The following is a 19646-nucleotide window of genomic DNA, read 5'->3' as shown; positions in this document are numbered from 1 at the left end:
ATCTAAAGCTACAATTATCCTTGCTTCAGAGTTTTTCATGTCAGCATTCAACACAGCTGGATTCACTATTTCCCAAGTGAGGTGAGAAGGGTATCCACACAGGAGGGAAGCTGAACTTGGGGTGCCTAAGCCTAGACAGGATTGAGAGGGGGGAACCATATGGTGGTAGCAACCTGGCACTCTGTGTTAAGAGCCTAAGTAGGGCGAGAAAGGAGTGTCTATGGGAAGGCAGCCTAGTGCTGGGTTTTGGAGCCTGAAGGTGCTAAAGCATGGAGAAGAGGGAAGTATGGGGTATGGGAGCCCAGGCAGGGTAAGAAGGACATACTCAGTGTTGGAGAGGTCTGCCATAGAATGCTGGAACCAAGGTAGATTCATGTAGGCAGCTGTGTGCAGGGAGACCCAATCCAAGTAAAGAGGGCATCTTTATATGGGGGTGCCCTGATGCAGGGTTTCAGAGCCTAAGCATGTTGAAAAGAGTATAGGATGTCATATCATAAATGAAGAGGTGTCTGTGAAAGAGGAGAGGACAGGACAGTATGGGATGTCAAAGCATAAGCAGGAAGATGAGGGTGTTTGAGTGGAAAGGTTGGTCCAGTGTGGGTAATTGCAGCCTAAGCAGAGTGAGGAAAAACTTCTGTGCAGAAAGATGTCCTGGCATGAGGTACCATACCAGAACTTAGATAGGGTGACGAGAGTGTCTTTTCAGAGATGACATTCCAAACGGAGTAGAAGTCTTAGAGCCTTGGCATATCAGTAATAGGAGATTGTAGTGGGCTGAATGACGGCCCCAAAATATCCAAGACCTAATTCTTAAGACTTGTAATTATTACTTTATTTGGGGAAAGGATCTTTACAGATGGGATTAGGTTGAGGTACTTATGCTGAGATAATCTTGGATTATATGGGGGGGGGGTCCTAAATATCATCATAAGTGTCCTTCTAAATTGGATGAAGATTTGACACATACAGAAAAGGAGAAGGTGACGTGAAGACAGAGGGAGAGATTGGCATATTGCAATTACAAGGGAAGGCATGCCAAGTGCCATGAGAAGCTGGAAGAGGCAAGGAAGAGATTCCTCCAGAACCTCTGGATGGAGTGCTTCCCTGCTAACATCTTGTTTTCAGCCTGCTGAAACTGATGTTGAACTTTCATGAGAGAATAAATGTTGTTTTAATCCACCCAATTGTGGTAATTTGTTACAGCACCCCTAGAAACTAATACAAAGACTGATTACGTATAGGGGAATTGATCTCATATATAAATGAACTGAGAATTATGGAGTGCCAAGTTTCTCAGAATTGGGGAGCTGAGATACTGAGTTGGAGAACTGAAAGGGAGAAGACTAGATTGAACTGTGTGGTACTGGATTCAAATTGAAGGTATGGATATAAGTTCATAGCTTCTAATATGTAGATTGATATAAACATGTAAATATGTATATGTATGTAAACATATGTATATCCATATAACCACGTAACTTTCTAGATCTGTCATTTAGAGAGCCTGGGAATGGTAATACCCCACTAGAAGTAAGCATGCTAGCATCCACCTCTTGTTTACTAAATACCACTGTCCACTAAATGGAACTAGGGCATCTTGGAGAACTGGCTGATTCCATGGCTGGGCAAGATAAGAACAATGTGAGCCTAGAACATCTTATTCCAAAAGTGAATAAATACTCAAAAAATGATAGGAACATATCAATTGGACATAGACAGTAGCTTAGATAGGTACTCACACAGGCCAAATTTGGGGAAACTTGAGTATCAAAGTAAATAGTTCTGACAGATCATAACTTGTTGACTAAAAGAGGAAGCCGTCCCATCTGTTGTGAGTAAATGAATGAGTGGACAGTTTAATGATGATGAGCAATACTTATGTGGGTGAACCCCAAAACCCACAAATATTTATTAATTACAAAGGTGAAAGGAGTAGAGTAGCTACAGTGAAGTGGCCTATTGGACATCACCTTAATCAAGGGATAAAAGTTAACATCACTAACAGTGAGTCAAATCTTTGCTGATAAGATGTGGTGAGAATATAGCATCACTTCTGTTATATATTCATAATTTGTATCTGATCATGAGGAAACAAGACAAACCCACATTAAAAGGCCGTATCTAGAATTACTGGTCTGTTAGTTTTCAAAGATGTCAGTATCATGGGAGTCAAGGAAAGACTCAAGAACTGTTCCAGGTTAAAGGAGGGTAAGAATGATTTTGTGATTCTGACATGGATATGATATTGTGATTTTTGACATAGATATGAGGAACAGTTTGTAAAACTTGAATGAAGTCTGAGGATTAGGTGATGATAATTGATCAGTTTCCTATTCTGATGGTTGTATTGTGATTATATAAGCGTATGTTTTTGAATAACATTGAACATAATAGAGGGTGATTTGGTATTGACTACAGTTGCAACTCTACTGTAAGTTTGAGATCGTGTCCAAAGAAAAACAAAGTTCACCTTAAAGCAAAAAGTTAGGTCAGTAATATGTTGATGGTTTTGATATGTGAATAGAAAAATGATGATATATCCATACAATGAAATACCAGCAATCAAAAGAAATGAAGTACTGATACATGCAACATAATGAATAAATCATGGAAACATGTTGAGCAAAATAAGCCATATATAAAAGAGTATGAATGTATGATTTCTTGTTTAAAAGTAGGAAAGACTATAGAGACAGAAAGTTCCATGGTTGCCAGCTTTGATCTTTTATTATATCTTGGTTCTTACCCTCTTTTCTAGTCAAGCAACTTATGATGCCTTGTATAATATGGTTACTAAGACCCTGAAATTCAACAACAGCTGAGATTTAAAAATAGCTCATTAGTATGGCTGTCATGGCTGAGTGGTTAAGGTGTTGGACTCTGAAAATGGCTATTAGGAACCACTTTGACCATTAACATGGACAATGTTCAGAAAAATGCAGGGAGAAATTTTAAATGTATGTAGAGAATGGAGAGGAGCATACAGATATCCTCTTAGTTTATACACAGAAACTTTGTTTCCAATCTATTTGTATGCATCTATTTTTACTTGCTGTGTTTGGAGAAGTTAGGGCTTGGAAAATTGCAGCTACATGAGGAAAAAAGAGTTATATTCTCTGTCTTCTAGGCTTTTAATATGCTTGGAAAACTTTGTCCTGACTAATATTTTGTCCTTGGAATGACTACTCATCATTTAGGTCTTTCCTTAGACATTGCTTCTAGGAAGTCTTTCCCTAATTTTTCCAGGGATTAGGTGTTCTTGTTACATACTGGGCTTATTCATAGTGAATTATAATTGTTTATTGTATTTGTCTAGACCAGTCTTTCTCAACTGGGGCCTCCCAGGGCTATTTGACAATGTCTGGATGTGTATTCAATTTTCACAATAAAGGTTTTAACAATAAAGGATGCTACTGGCACCTAGAGAGAAGAGGTCAGAGATAACTGCTAAATACTCTGCAATGTGCAGGACAGCTGAATTAGTTTCAGACATTAATATTGCTTTATATTATAATTTTTAATTTCTATAAAAATGTAGTACAGAAGATATTCATTTCCCATTAATATTTACATATTTCCCTGGTAATAAAGGTTTTCATGAATGGCTATTATCCATTTAATTTTCTACTTGTGGTATAAGACCTAAAAATGTATATATTAAGAATAAAAGTATTCCTGGATAATAATTTTATATGCACGTTTGAATACTTAGTGGGAAAATAAGAGTAATGTACTATTTAAGCATCTGGATTCTATGCGTTTATCATTAAAGGCCAAAATGTACCGATATTGGTATGGTAAAGAAGCTTCTTATAGCATTAGCTAGCACTACTACTTTTATGCTAGTTCTAAATGAAGCCAAATTCCTGCTTTCAAAAGAGCTCAGAGAGAGGGTCAAGTGATGTAGCCCCACACAGTGTGGCAGTGTATGTACAAAATACTATGGAAGGACTGAGGAGAGAGCATTCAAGCTGTGTGGAGTTTACCAGGCTAAGAATAAGGGGTAGGTTTTACAGGTAGAGAAAATAGTTCATGTAAAAGTAAAGAAGCATAGAGAGTGTGACATTTGTGAATCATTGTGCTTGCTTATCGTGTCCTACCTATACTGTGTGTAATAGAGAGTCAATAAAATTTTTGGATTAGGAGAATGAAGTCAGGCTGTGTTTTAGATAAAACAATCGAGGTGGCAATGTACACGATTAATTTAATGAGAGAGCAGGCAATGCAGTTAGGCTATTGCTGTGGTAGTAGGAATGAAGAGGAAGGACAGATTCAATAGACATTAGGAATTAGAATCCTTGAGACTTATTGATTAAATAAAGCAATGAAGGGTAAGAAGAGAGGGTTCTAGCTTAAGCAATTGTAAGGATAATGGGTCATTCTTTTCATTCTTTCTTTTTTTTTTTTTTTTTTTTGAGACAGAATCTCACTCTGTTGCCCAGGCAAGAGTGCCATGGCATCAGCCTAGCTCACAGCAATCTCAGACTCCTGGCCTTAAGCAATCCTCTAGCCTCAGCCTCCCTAATAGCTGGGACTGCAGGCATGGTCCACCATGCCCAGCTAATTTTTTATATGTATATATGTATTTTTTAGTTGTCCAGCTAATTTCTTTCTATTTTTTTTAGTAGAGACAGGGTCTCGCTCTTGCTCAGGCTGGTCTGAACTGAGCTCAAAGGATCCTCCTGCCTTGGCCTCCCAGAGTGCTAGGATTACAGGTGTGAGCTGCCATACCCTGCCTCTTTTCATTCTTAATAATTGACACCTATTTAATTTTATCTTTCATTGACATCTGAAACTATATTTTTTCTTAGGTTATAACCTATTTGTAGACCAGCAGGAGAACTTTGAATCTAAAATTCTTAAAACGACTCATTTCAGGGATACACTTTCTCATTTTAGATTTCCTGTTGAGAAAGATTTGGTTTGAAGCTTTGCACTATTGTGAAAAGTGACATCACCAGTGGATAGAGAATGGGAAAGAATAACTCACCCTTACGTCTCTTGTAATATTTTCTTTAAAGCATTGTGGGTTTCTGTAATCTCAGCTCTGAACCAAATACATGCAGACTCATTACAGGCTGAAGGCTGTGTTGCTCTTCGATTCTAAATTATTATATAGCTAAGTTTGAATTGATTCTATTGTTCAGTAATTGAGGGGAAGAGAAGTTTACATTATTTATGTTCCCATTTTACCTTTTTTCACAATCTCATGGTTAATATAGCATTTCCTCTTTTTTGAGAGAATAATAATATTGACCCTATTTTATCCCATTCTTATGATTTTGTGGTAGAAAACTCCCTCCATCTCCACTACCACCACCATGTTAGGTAGAAAGTACAATTTTAGGTTACTAAGTCTGCTTATTTTATTTTTAAAAAATATACATATAGATTAATTGTAAATTATAAAATCCATTTAGAGGATCTTGTGATTAGAATTTGAAAACGTTTTTAAAACTTGCATTTTTCTTTTTATATTAATAGCATTTGTGGTTTAAAATTAAGAGAAACATTGAAAAATCTTACATTTTTTTCCCTTTTTAGATCATCCAATTATGATGGGTTTTGAGCCCCTTGTTAACCAAAGGCTACTTCCACCGACTTTCCCTCGATATGCAAAAATAATTAAAAGGGAAGAAATGGTCAACTATTTTGCCAGATTAATAGATAGAATAAAAACTGTCTGTGAGGTCGTGAATTTAACGAATTTACATTGTATCCTGGTAAGTACAAATCTCTATTCTGGAATATTACTTTGGTTTGTTTCCTTTTTAATTGATACAGAATAATTGTACATATTTATGGAGTCACTTTAATTTAATAACAGAGTAGCTAATCACATTTTGGACTCTGGCTGTCCCAAGGGTGATCTTAACAGATCACGTATTAATAATAATACTGCTTACCTATTTTCTTTGATAGCTGGAAGATTAAGTGGTGTATACATACATATATACATTCTATTTAATCCTCAGGGATTTTATACTATTCATTTTAGAGATAAAGAAGTTAAATTTTAGAGAGGTTTTTAAGTTTTTAAGTTTTAAGAATGGAGTTTGAATTCTGGATTCTGTTTTCAAAACCTTTTGCATAAATACACATAGACGTACACATATGTATGTATATAAGTGTTTTTACATATAAAAATGGTATCATGGTGTTTGGTAACCTTTTTTTTCTAATCTCTGCGTGATGGACATCTTTCATGTCAACGAATACACATTTTGATGTTATTTTAATGGCTGTGTGGTATTCCATTATCAGCATATATTATAGGTTTTTTCTTTTTATTCATATTAAATTATTATATATTTAGGTCATTTTCAGTGTTTCACTGTTACAGACAATACTAAGATGAACACATTTGTAGGTAAATCATTATGCAATGTGCTTCCTTCCCCCTTAAGACAAATTCTGAAAAAGACAATTGCTGGGTTAAAGAGCATACACATTTTGAAGTTACCATATTTTGGATTAATCTTTTTTATGATTGCAGTATAGAGGAACAAGGCTTATTTTGGGAATATTAAAATATTCAGGGATCGAGCTTTTTAATTGGTAAGGTTATAGTGGCATACGAGGTTAGTAGGAGGGTAGATAATATGCAAAATATTACTATTCTTAGGCAATAGGTATACTAATGGGTGTTGCGTAACTGTGCATAGATAAGAACACACTCAGATTTGTAACTGCTTCCTCTGGTTCATTTCCTCTGTGAAGTCTTCCTTTCTGGTTGCAGGTTTACACTGTACTTGTGTTCCTTGAGATCACAAAATCTAGTTTTGTGCCACCATGCCCGGCTAATTTTTTATATATATATTTTTAGTTGTCCAATTAATTTCTATTTTTAGTAGAGACGGGGTCTTGCTCAGGCTGGTTTTGAACTCCTGACCTCGAGCAATCTGCCCGCCTCGGCCTCCCAGAGTGCTAGGATTACAGGTGTGAGCCACCGCGCCCAGCTAACAGTAAAACTCCTAATCCTGTATTAAACTGGCTGGACATGGTGGTTCACTCCTGTAATCCCAGCACTTTGGGAGGCCAACGTAGGAGGGTTGCTTAAAGCCAGGAGTTTGAGACCTGCCTGGACAACATAATGAGACTCCATCTTTACAAAAAATTTTAAAATTAGTCAAGTGTGGTGGCACACATCTGTAGTCCTACCTACTTGGAAGGCTGAGACAGGAGGATTGCTTGAGTCCAGGAGTTGGAAGTTACAGTGACCCATGATAGCTCCACTGCACTCTGGCTTGGATGACAGAGTGAGACCCTGTGTCTAATTAATTAATAAATAACATGATAATAATAATAATGAGTGACTGCTATTTTGGGCATATTCTTGATGGGAATTATCATGAATACAAGTTTTCACAGGTATCAAAATACCTAAATTTTGGAATTTTATTTACAATATGTGGATCAGGTTAATAATTTACAACTAGATCTGTATGTAAAATGATGCAATTGATATTTCTCCAAGATTTACAAAGGAAGTATGAAACGACATGTAGGTGGGTAATTTGGAATGATATTTAGAAAAAGTATAAAAGGTTCCATTTTTTCATCTTACTCCCTCCAGTTAGATGAAACTAACACATAAGTTGTCTGTAACTGCAACAGTATTTTAGAAAAGGAGAAGGTCAATGTGAATTGGAATAAGAAAGTACAGCACAAGAATTGGAATTTTATTTTAGTCTTGAGAAATGAGTATGAGTTTGATAATGAAAATTTAGGAGAACAGACTTTTCTGGGAGTCTGAGTGGTTAATTATAGACTACTGGGTCAGTAAAAAGGGCAGAGCAGTGGCTGCATGTTGAGTTATGAATTGAGAATTTGGATGAGTAGGTATGGGTAATTAAGATGGAGCAAAAATTGCAAAAACCTAAGTGTTGTTTAGTTGTGATTAGATTTTAGAACCATTGTATATTCTTGAGTGTGGAAGTGAAAGGATGCAAATGAAAGTCATTCCTGTGTTAATAAGCTAATAGAATAATGCAGGTGAAAGAGGATGAGAAATGTGAGCCAGGAACTTGGCTAGCAAGTATAGGATGATCATATAAACCCTAGAATAATAATTCTTACACATTTCTGTTTTATTATAGTGCATGAGAATTGAGCATAAATAGCAAGTAGTATTGCCTTTCTTGGATGGAATTGGGGTGCTGGATAGATTGATCTTGAATATCAGCTTTGAGTTATTGATGAATACTGTGCTCAGGAGGATCCTTAGGCTGAGGTTGAGGGCTCAGTGGGAAATCTGCTGCCTGTCTAGGGATGTTTTCCACAGTGATAGTCATCTGGGCAGTACCTGTCCCTCTTACCAGAAGAGCAGTTTATAAGTTCCATATCTTTTATTCTCTCATTATCAGCCTATGGCAATACCATAGGGGTTCCCAAACCCAGATACCTATCTTTAACAAAAATTAAACAGTTTCTGTAGAAATGACCTTTTAACTATCTATTATAATTTTCACTTTGGTAATATATCATTTCCAGAAGTTCTAGTAAAAATTACACTCTATATGGAAACGTTTTTAGCTTTTATTTAATCTGTTAATGACATGGCTTTTTCTCTCTGTCTATTAAGGATTTTTTCTGTGAATTTAGTGAACAATCACCATGTGTTCTTTCAAGATCTCTGTTACAAGTAAGTTCTACTTAGTATCAAAATACTTTAAACATTAAATGTGTACTGACATTGTTTTTATTGATTGATGGAACAAAACATTGTTTTTATTGATTGATGCTTTTAAAGGATATTCCACGGTTAGTGTTATTATTGTTTTTTAATTGAAGTATTGACTTTGCGTGTTAGACACTAATTCATGAAGATCATATCCTGGGCCAAAAAGCAAACATTAATAATTTTAAAACAGTTGAAATCATACAAAGTATCTTCTTTCTGACCGTCCTAGAATTAAACTAGTAAGCAGTAAAAGAAAGATATCTGGGAAAATCTGTAAATATTTGGAAATTAAACAGCACTCTTTACAGTAACTATGGGTCAAAGATGAAGTCTTCAGGGAAATTAAAAAATATTTTGAACTGAATGAAAAGGAATATATATCAAAATCTGTGAGATACAACTAAAACAATGCTTAGAGGGAAATTTGTAGCATTAAATGTTTGTATTAAAGAAAGGTCTGAAATTAGTAATTTAAGCTACCACTTTAAGAAACCAGAAAAAACAGAGTAAATCAAAGCAAGAAGGAAGTAAATAATGAAGATAAGAGCAGAAACTAGTAAAATACTTACTAAGCAGAAAAACAGTAGAGAAAATCAATGCAACCAAAAGCTTGTTCTTTGAAAATGTCCATAAGCTTGATGAACCTCTAGTGAGACAGAATAAGAAAAAGAGAGAATATAGAAATGACTAATATCATGAATGAAAGAGGTGATATCACTACAGATTCCTATATACATTAAAAGAATAATATGGGAATATTATGGATAACTCTATGTCCATAAATTCAGAAATTTAGATAAAATGGACTAATTCCTTAAAAGATACAAATTACCAAACTCACTTAAGAAGAAATAGATAATTTGAATAATCTCATATTCATTAAATTGAACTCAGAGTTAAAAACCTCCTAACAAAAAAACCTCCAGGCCAGTTCTATATAATCTCTTCCAGAAAATATAAGAGGCAAGAACACTCTATAGGAGGCCAATATTAACTCAATACCAAAATCAAACTGACACATAAACACAAAACTATAGACCAGTATCCCTTATGAACACAGACATAAAAGTCTTCCATAAAGTATTAGCAAATTGAATTCAATAATATATAAAAAGAGGTAATGCACCATGACCAAGTGGGATTTATCCCAGGAATGCAAGATTTGTTCAACATTTAAAAATCAGTCAGTGTAATTCACTTTATAATCTAAAGACTCAATTGATTCAGGAAAAGCATTTGACAATATTCAGCATCTACTCATGATTAAAAACTCTCAGCAAAACTGGGAATAGAAGAAAACTTCCTTAACCTAATAAAGGGCACATACAAAAAACTTACAGCTTAACATCATACTTAATGCTGAAAGACTAAATATTTTCCTCCTAAGATTGGGAAGAAAGCAAAGATGTCTGCTTACAATTCTCCATTCTTACTCAACATTGGAAATCTTAGCACAATAATGCAGGTAAAAGAAATAAAAGGCATACAGATTAGAAAAGAAGAAATAATATTGTCTATTTACAGATGCCATGATTTTATGTAGAATGCCAAGGAATATACAAAAAAAAATTCCTAGAACTGATGAGTAAATTTAATGAGATCACAGAAGATGAGGTCAATATACAAAAAGCAGTTGTATTTCTATATACTTGCAATACAATGGGAAACCAAAATTTTAAAAACAAAACTGTTTACAATAACATCAAAATATGGAATACTTAGATATAAATCTAACAGCTTGTATGTAGGACCTGCATGATGAAAAACTGCAAAGTACTGATGAAAGAAATCAAAGAAGACCTAAATAAATGAAGAGATATACTTTGTTCATGGATTGGAAGAACTGATTTTTTAAAAAATGTTCTCTGCAAATCGATATACAGATTCGTAGCAGTCTTAGTCAAAATCACAGCAAGGTCAGGAGTTCGAAACCAGCCTGAGCGAGACCCCGTCTCTACCAAAAATAGAAATAAATTAATTGACCAACTAAAAATATACATACAAAAAATTAGCCAGGCATGGTGGTGCATGCCTGTAGTCCCAGCTACTCGGGAGGCTGAGGCAGTCGGATCGCTGAGCCCTGGAGATTGAGGTTGCTGTGAGCCAGGCTGACGCCACGGCACTCACTCTAGCCTGGGCAACAAAGTGAGACTCTGTCTTAAAAAAAAAAAAAAAAAAAAAAAAAAAAACCAAAAATCACAGCAAGAATTTTTGTAGCTGTCAACAATCTGATTCTAAAATTTATATGGAAGGGCAAAGGAACTAGCATAGCTAAAACGATTTTGGGGAAAAAAAAGGAATAAAGTTGGAGAATTCACACTACCTTTTGTGAGACTGGTGTGATATTAGTAAAATGATGGCTACACAAATCAGTGGAACTGAGGGGAAAGTCCGGAAAAGTTCTTTTTTAAAAAAATTGGTCCAGTTATTCACTAAAGTGGTCAAGTAATTAATAATATAGTCAATTTTTAACAAAGGTACAAAAGCAAATTAGTGAAGAAATGATAAGTCTGTCAACAAATGGTACTAGAATAATTGGACAGGCATATAAAAAAACGGATGCAAGAAATGCAAAACTATAAAACTTTTGGAAGAAAGGATAGGAGAAAATCTTTATAATCTTAGGGAATGAAGAGAGTTCTTAGGTATGACATCAAAAGCACAGTTTATAAAAAAAATGATAAATTGATACATTTAAAACTTTTATTCAGGGAAAGTGTGAAGAAAATGAAGAGATGCTGCAAAGTTGGAGAAAATATTTGTAAATCATGTGTCTGACAAAGAACTTATATCTAGAACATACAAAGAATTCTATAAGCTTTATAATAAGAAAACATACAGGCCAGGCATGGTGGCTCACGCCTGTAATCCTAGCACTCTGGGAGGCCAAGGCGGGAAGATCGGTCAAGGTCAGGAGTTTAAGACCAGCCTGAGCAAGAGCGAGACCCTGTCTCTACTAAAAATAGAAAGAAATTAGCTGGACAACTAAAAAAATATAGAAAAAATTAGCCAAGCGTAGTGGCACATACCTGTAGTCCCAGCTACTCGGGAGGCTGAGGCAGAAGGATCACTTGAGCCCAGGAGTTTGAGGTTGCTGTGGGCTAGGCTGACACCATGGCACTCTAGCCTGGGCCATAGAGTGAGACTCTGTCTCAAAAAGAAAACATACAACCCAATTTTTAAAATGGGCAAAAAATTTGAAATTCAATATGAAAAGGATATTCAACATAGTTAATATTAGGGAAATGCAAGTTAAACTACAATGAACTACTATCCACCTTTCAGAATATCTTTTTTAAAGAAATCTGACAATACCAAGTGCTGGTGGGGATGTACTGGTGATGGGAATGTGAAATGGTTGAGACACTCTGGCATTCTTATAAAATTAAACATGCAAATCATACTCCTAGTTGGTTGCCTAAGTGAAATCTGATATTCTAGAAACCTCTATGTAAGCATTTAGAGCTGTTTTGCTAATGATCATCAAAAATAGACAACCCAAATGTCTTGAACTGGTGAAAGGATAAACATACTGTGGTACACGTGCACAGTGGCTCAGAAACAAAAAGAAGCAAAGTATTGATACAACTGACAATGCAGAAGAGCTCAACTGCATTATGCTGGGCGAAAGAAGCTAGACTCAAAGTCTGTATGATTTCATTTTGATGATATTTTAGAAATGGCAAAATAGAGTTCGTTAATAGATGGAGTAGATAATATATTGCCAGGGATTTGGGCTAGGGAGAAGGCTTGATTACTACACTGTTGTGCTGTATCTTGATTGTGGTACCGGTTAAACAACTATCATTTGTAAGAATCATAGGACTGTTAAAAAAAGTGTAAGTTTTACTGTATATAAATTAAAAATATTTAAAAACTGAGTATTAGGAAATTCAGTAAGGTATGATATATTAAATATTAAAATTATTAGAGTTGTTAAGGGGAAGAAATTAAATGCAAATTAATAAGTGCAGACTGTTTAATTTTTTTTTAAAGGCATCCCGAAGTTGCTAGGTACAGACTGTTATTTTAAATATTTTTTACATTTCCACAAAATTTGTATTACAAAGGATTCATTACAGATAAATATTATCAAATAACTTAATATTTATAGCCATTTAATATTTTATAATCTGTGAAGCTCTTTCTTATATATTAGCTCCTTTGATATAATCAGATTAGTCAGTTCATCTTGATTAGTTCAGTTCCATATTACTACTTGTAACTTTGGAGATTCTTATTTCTACACATTTTTTTATTCTCCCACATCAGAATATATCTTAAGTAAGGATTAATAGGTAGCACCCATTCTGGAATCAGTGATTTTTAAAAATTTCTACTAACTTTTTGTATTTTAATCACTTGTGTTGTCTGTAGTATTTATAATAAGTATACTCATGTCATAGTAGTGACAACTCTGTGTGACAGTGTTACTGATATATTACATTTGTTTTAAGACCACTTTCCTGGTGGATAACAAAAAGGTCTTTGGAACTCATCTCATGCAAGACATGGTGAAAGATGCACTTCGGTCTTTTGTCAGTCCTCCGGTGCTCTCCCCCAAGTAAGTATTGTAAGACATCTTATAGTGTGTGTGTTTTTAAAAGCTCACCTTGTCTGTATTCCTTCTTTATAGCTAAGTGTAAAAATTGTTTAGGATCAAGTCTCAATAGAAAAAATAACTTAATCATGTTAAAATCAATTGATCTCTGCCACATATTGTTTAGGTTAAAGTTTTTGTGAGATTGGCATTAGAATTTAGAAAGCGTTCCCAGGAAAAACCAGCGGGGTTCTTAGCACGCAGGACATGAAAAGGAAGCAAGCCATGCTAAGGTGTGCTCCACAGAAAGTAACTTTGGTTCGGTCCTGTAGGAGAGCTCTAGAGAACAGTGTGGGTTACACTTCAGAGTAGTTCTTATAAGGAACAAGGAGTTTGAGAAATTACCCATATTCTTGTCACATAAGGCCCATCCCTGGGAGGATGTAAATAACCAGGCTTTGTCAGTGTTGGTTACATTCCCCATTTGATTCACAGTAAAAGCCAAAGTTTTTATGATTGAACCTTTGAGGCTCAGTATGTTCTAGTCCAGACACCTATCCTGTCACCTTTCTGACATCATCTCTTACTGCTCTTGCACTCACCTCCTTTGCTTCAATCACAATGGCCTCCTTGCTATTCTTGGAATATGCTGTGTAAAGACCTCTCTTTAGGATGTTTACATATGGTGTGGAGAATAGTGGGCATTTTCCTTAAACATCCCTAGGGCTGACTACCTCACCATCTTCAAGTCTTCTCAGTGTCATCTCAATGAGAGGTACCCTGGCCACCCTGTTTAAAAATTGCAACCTCCACTCCCACTAGCACTCCATTTCTCTCCCAAAACAATTATCTTCTTACATAGGATATAAATTTCTTTATTATGTTTATTTTCAATCTTCTACTCTCCTCATCCCCTCAATTAGAACATAAACTCCACAAGGTCAGCGCAGGTAGTTTTGACTGTTTTATAACGATAGATGTATGTTTTGACTGATGTATCACAGATGCTAGAATAGTATCTGGCACATAGTAAGCACATAATATTTGTTGAATGAATAGACAAACAAATGAGAGTTTGATGGCGAGATAGTTGAGGATGAGACTGAGGAGAGTCTTAAAGGCTTTGGTAAGGTTTGCTCTTTGTTTTGTGGTCAGTGAGGAGCTACATATGTGTTTTAGGAGAGAATTGGCATAATATGGTGTGTACTTCTTAATAGAAAGCAAACCGTTAGTGAGAAGGAGTGATAATAGAAGCAAAGCATTTAATTAGGCTGATTCAGTTGTACAGGTTAGAGGTGATGAAGAATTAAACTCTATGAATATAAAGGAGAGGACAGATTTGAGAAAGATTTCAGAGATAAAATTAATAGAAAGTGATATATCATTCACTAGAGGAAGAAAAGAGAAAAGGTTACCTTTTTTTAAAGACTGATTATATAAATAATATATGATCACAATTAAAATTTCAACCAGTGCAGAAAAATATGTGAAAGATAGTAAAAAAAAAAAATTACCTCAGATCTTACCTCTGAGATAGCTGCATTTTGATGATCTTATTAAATATCTTTGTGTATAAAGATACACATGTATATGTAAGTATATATATAAGATCACATTCATTAGACTGTTGTTGTTGCTGTTGCTGTGTGTGTTTGTGTGTGTGTGGGTGTGTGTGAGACTAGGATCTCACTGTGTTGCCAGGCTGGACATGAATTCCTGGGCTCAAGTGATCCTCATACCTCAGTATTCCTATAGCTAGGCCTACAGGAATCTACCACTGCATTCAGCTCATCAGGCTGTTTTTATCATGAACTCTTAAATTACTTTTTGTTAATTGCCTTTTACATTTTTTTAATTTAAAGAATGTATTTTAATTTTAAAGCTATCTTTTTTCCATTCAAAGACACATGGTGGGGTGGGCATAGTGGCTCATGCCTGTAATCCTAGTACTCTGGGAAGCCAAGGCAGGAGGATCACTTGAGGTCAGGAGTTCAAGACCAGCCTCAGCAAGAGTGAAAGATCTCATCTCTGTTAAAAATAGAAATAAATTAGCCGGGCGTGGTGGCACATGCCTGTAGTTCCAGTTACTGGGGAGGCTGAGGCAGGAGGATCTCTTGAGCCCAGGAGTTTAAGGTTGCTGTGAGCTAGGCTGATGCCACGGCACTAGCTCAGGCAACAGAGTGAGGCTCTGCCTCAAAAAAACAAAAGAAAAAAGAAAAAAATAATGGGTTAAAAAAGAAAAAAGAGACACATGGTGGTTTTCTGTCCCAAATTACTCATGGTAGATCTAACTATGGCTGCCAAATATTTCATAATAAAGTATAACTTACCCAAAATGCTTTGGATTGGAAGTGTTTTGTATTTTGGAATATTTGTATATACAAAATGAGATATCTCGAGGGCAAGATGTGTGTCTAACCATGAAATTCATTTATGTTTCATAGGCATCTGAAGTAATTTTATATAATATTTATAATAATATTGTGCATGAAACAGTTTCTGTACATTGAATTACCAGAAAGCAAAGGTGTCACTATCTCATGTTGGCACTCAAAAAATTTGTGTATTTTAGAGCATTTCAAATTTTGAATTTTCAGATTAGTGTTGCTCATCCTGTAGAAATGTATTCTAAGAAGTGGGGTTACTGGGTAAAGGGTTCTGTGTAGTTTTAATGTTTATAGATGTTGCCAACTCTAAACAGATTGTAACAGTTTATATTTTCACCAGCAGTATAGAAGAGTACATTTTCCATATACATCCTGACCAGCAGCAGTAGGTGTTAATTAGTCCTTTTAGTATTTTCCCGTGTTGAGAGAAAAGTGATAATTCATTGTTAATTTAATTTGAGCACTGGGTTACAACATTTATTAGACATTTAGAATTATTTTTCTGTGAATTGCTTATTTAAATTCTTTGCACATTGACTTTTATTAAGTGATGTACTTTTTTCTGCAAAATTTATTAAGAGCTCCTTGTATGTTACAAGAGGTTAATCCTCTGTATTAACCTGTGATAGGCATTGCAGATAAGAGTCTTTCTTTGCTACATCAAAATTTTTGCTTTCTATTTGATAGCTTTTATCTATTTTTTTTTTTTTTTAGAAGTAAATCATTCTCCCCTACCCATGGGTTGTACCTTTAGTCACTTAAATCTTCTTTCAAAGGTTTTTAGGGCTTTATTAGAATTTAATCCTTCTGAAATTGTTTCCAGAAAATGGTTTGAAGATAGAGATTCAACTTTATTTTATGCTAGATAGTTAGCCCTTTGGGTGAAGTATAAACCACTATTTTCCTGTGGATTAAAATGGCATCTTTTACTTAAAAATCCCATATGTATTAGGATTTTAGTTCCAATGATAATTTTTTTTTATTATGACTCTCTTAAGTTTTAATATCTGTTAAGACATGTCCTCGTACACTATTCTTTTTAAGGACTTTCTTGGCTCTTCTCTAGTATTTATTCTTCTACATTAATGTTAAGATAATTTTCTGCAAAATTTGCAAAGGTTGGAATTCTAATTGGTAAAAATATTAATGTTAAGAGTTCTTATTTTTTGCTCTGAAATCCTATAATCAAAGGACATGATATTATTTTATATCCTTCAGTTGTTTTCTTCATATGGGTCCTATACATTTCTTGGTAAATGTATTCCTTGGTAGTTTTGGGGATTTTTCTTCTTTGTTTTGTTTTTTATTTTTGTTGTTGTTGTTTCTGTTACGATGATTGGAAACTCTTTTCCCGAAAGATAATTTTATCTTTTATTTTCTAATAATTACATAAAATTTCATTCTGGCTCATTGCTTTGCTAGAATCTCTGAAACAGAGTTGAATAGCAACATTCAGTGGTCATAGCAAGCTTGATCATTATGTTAATGGAAATGATCTTTGCATTTTTATCTTGGAATCATGTTTGTTTTTGGTTTTTGATAAGTAGTCCATAATAATTGTTAGAGCCATACCTGTTTTCTTTAGAGTTTTCATTGTTACTTTTACATCTTTCTTTAAAATAGTTATTTCTTTTAAGAATGAGACATTGAAGGTTAACCATTTTGCTCATAATTTAGCTCATAAATTTGCTCATAAATCTGCATAAATCTGTGTTCAGATTTCAATAGGAAGTTATCTTTTTGTTGCTTGCCAAGAATATTATAACTTTTATTTTGATTTTCTCTTTTTTTGTCTAAGGGTCTTTTTTTTTCTTTCTTTCTGTCTGTCTGTCTTGTCTTTCTTGTCTTTCTTTCTTTCTTTCTGTCTGTCTGTCTGTCTTTGTTGTCTTTCTTTCTGTCTTTCTTTCTATCTGTTTTTTGAAACAGAGTCTCACTGTGTTGCCAGGACTAGAGTGCCGTGGCATCAGCCTAACTCACAGCAACCTCAAACTCCTGGGCTCAAGCGATCCTTCTGTTTCAGCCTCCTGAGTAGCTGGGACTACAGGCACGCGCCACTGTGCCTGGCTAATTTTTTCTATATATTTATAGTTGGCCAGTTAATCCAGTTAATTTCTTTCTATTTTTAGTAGAGACGGGGTCTTGCTCTTGCTCAGGCTGGTTTCGAACTCCTGAGCTTAAGCAATCCTCCTTCCTCAGCCTCCCAGAGTGCTAGGATTACAGACGTGAGCTGCCACGCCCAGCCTGAGTCATTTTTTTAAAGTATTTTAATTTCCAAGTAAAGACTTTTTAAATAACTTCTTATTCTTTGTTTCTGATTTTACTCAATTATTGCAATACTGGGTTTTTTAAACATTTTTATTTATTGTGTGACTAAGCTGATTCTTGTATGTCTGTTATGCATATAAGAAAAAAGTACAGCCACGCATGGTGGTGCCTGCCTGTAGTCACAGCTACTCGGAAGACTGAATCTGGAGGATTCCTTGAGCCCAGGAGCTTGAGACCAACCTGAGCAAAACCCCATCTCAAAAGAAAAGAAAAAGAAAATAGTGCAAATTGTTACCTCTTAGGAAGGAAAGTTCAGTGTTCATCTGTTTAATTGAGTTTGTTAATTGGGTTATTCAATTTCTCTCTTATTAGATCTGCCAAATTCCAAACAATTTATAATTAGGTATGTGTATATATGTTCACACACAATAATTGTGAATAAAACAAATCTACCAAAATTTACTGAATTTTCCTTGTATTGCTAATCATTTTGGTTTATACATTTAGTTGCTGCTTTAGTGCATACAATTGTAAACTGTTATACTGACCTTATCAGTTGTGCCTTTTATCATTATATGATTATCTCCCTTTGCCATGTTTAATACTTCAGCCTCTTAAGTACTACTTATTTCATGTTAATATTACCAGTCCTGCTTTCTCTCTTTTTAAAATGTCTGACCATCCCATTGTTCATTCCTTCATTTTTAAACCCATTTGTATCATCAGTCTGTTTTAATGTGTTTCTTTTCAATGGTGTTTACTGGATTTTATTTTAATTGTTACTCCAAATCTATTAAAAGCAGAATCCAGCTTATTTACATTTAGTGTAACAGTTGAAATACATTATGTCATTTTATTTCTTCCTCTTTGTTTACTGTTTTGTTTTTAAACAAATTTTCCTCCTTATTTTTCCTAGTTTGATCCAATTTTTATTTTCCTTTTTTCTCTTTTTTAATTTGGAAGATTTTGTATACCTGGTTGTGCTGCTGTTATGGTCTATATGTGTACCCTCAAAATGAATATGGTTAAGCCATAACCTTCAGTTTTGATGATATTTGGAGGTAAGGACTTTGGGAGGTAATTAGGTTTAGGATGAGGTCATAGGGTGAAACCCTCATGTTGGAATAATGTCTTTATAAGAAGTGGAAGAGACCAGAGGGCTCTCTCTCTGCTGTGTGAAGACAGAGAAAGCTGCCATCTGCAAGCCAGAAAGACAGCCCTCCCCCAAAATCCTACCATGCTGGCTCCCTCGTCTTGGAGGTGGTATTAGTGCACATATATATATGAATGAACTGAAGTTGTGATCATGCAGAATCAAGGAATGGAGCTTCCTGACAGTTAGCTGCAACTGAAAGTTCCCAGAGTAGGGCTAAACCTTGAGTATCAAGAATTAAATTGTTAGAGATACATCTAAAGCAGCAGTTCTCAAAATTTTTTGTCTTAGGACCCCTTTTCATTCTTTTTTTTTTTTTTTTTTTTGAGACAGAGTCTCACTTTGCTGCCCAGGCTAGAGTGAGTGCCGTGGCATCAGCCTAGCTCACAGCAACCTCAAACTCCTGGGCTCAAGCAATCCTGCTGCCTCAGCCTCCCGAGTAGCTGGGACTACAGGCATGTGCCACCATGCCCAGATAATTTTTTCTATATATATTAGTTGACCAATTAATTTCTTTCTATTTATAGTAGAGACAGGGTCTCGCTCTTGCTCAGGTTGATTTCGAACTCCTGAGCTCAAATGATCCGCCCACCTCAGCCTCCCAGAGAGCTAGGATTA

At 35.1% G+C, this 19646-nt stretch overlaps 1 protein-coding gene across 4 annotated transcripts in view; it reads left to right on the top strand.

Moving 5' to 3' along the window:
- Window positions 1–19646, top strand: part of NAA35 (N-alpha-acetyltransferase 35, NatC auxiliary subunit) — an 80792-nt gene that overhangs the window by 43196 nt on the left and 17950 nt on the right. For 3 of the 4 annotated variants that reach the window (XM_076008567.1, XM_076008566.1, XM_076008565.1), the window contains exons 12-15: window positions 4626–4715; window positions 5545–5723; window positions 8585–8644; window positions 13141–13247. In XM_076008567.1, the coding sequence (XP_075864682.1) occupies window positions 4626–4715; window positions 5545–5723; window positions 8585–8644; window positions 13141–13247 (436 nt within the window). The remainder of the gene's footprint in view (window positions 1–4625; window positions 4716–5544; window positions 5724–8584; window positions 8645–13140; window positions 13248–19646) is intronic. The other variant, XM_012787266.2, reaches the window with a different exon arrangement.

This window comes from Microcebus murinus, chromosome 12 (assembly GCF_040939455.1).
Source record: "Microcebus murinus isolate Inina chromosome 12, M.murinus_Inina_mat1.0, whole genome shotgun sequence".
Lineage (NCBI taxonomy): Eukaryota > Metazoa > Chordata > Mammalia > Primates > Cheirogaleidae > Microcebus > Microcebus murinus.
The sequence above is the reverse complement of the archived record's forward strand: the minus strand, read 5'-3'. Positions and strand labels throughout refer to the sequence as shown.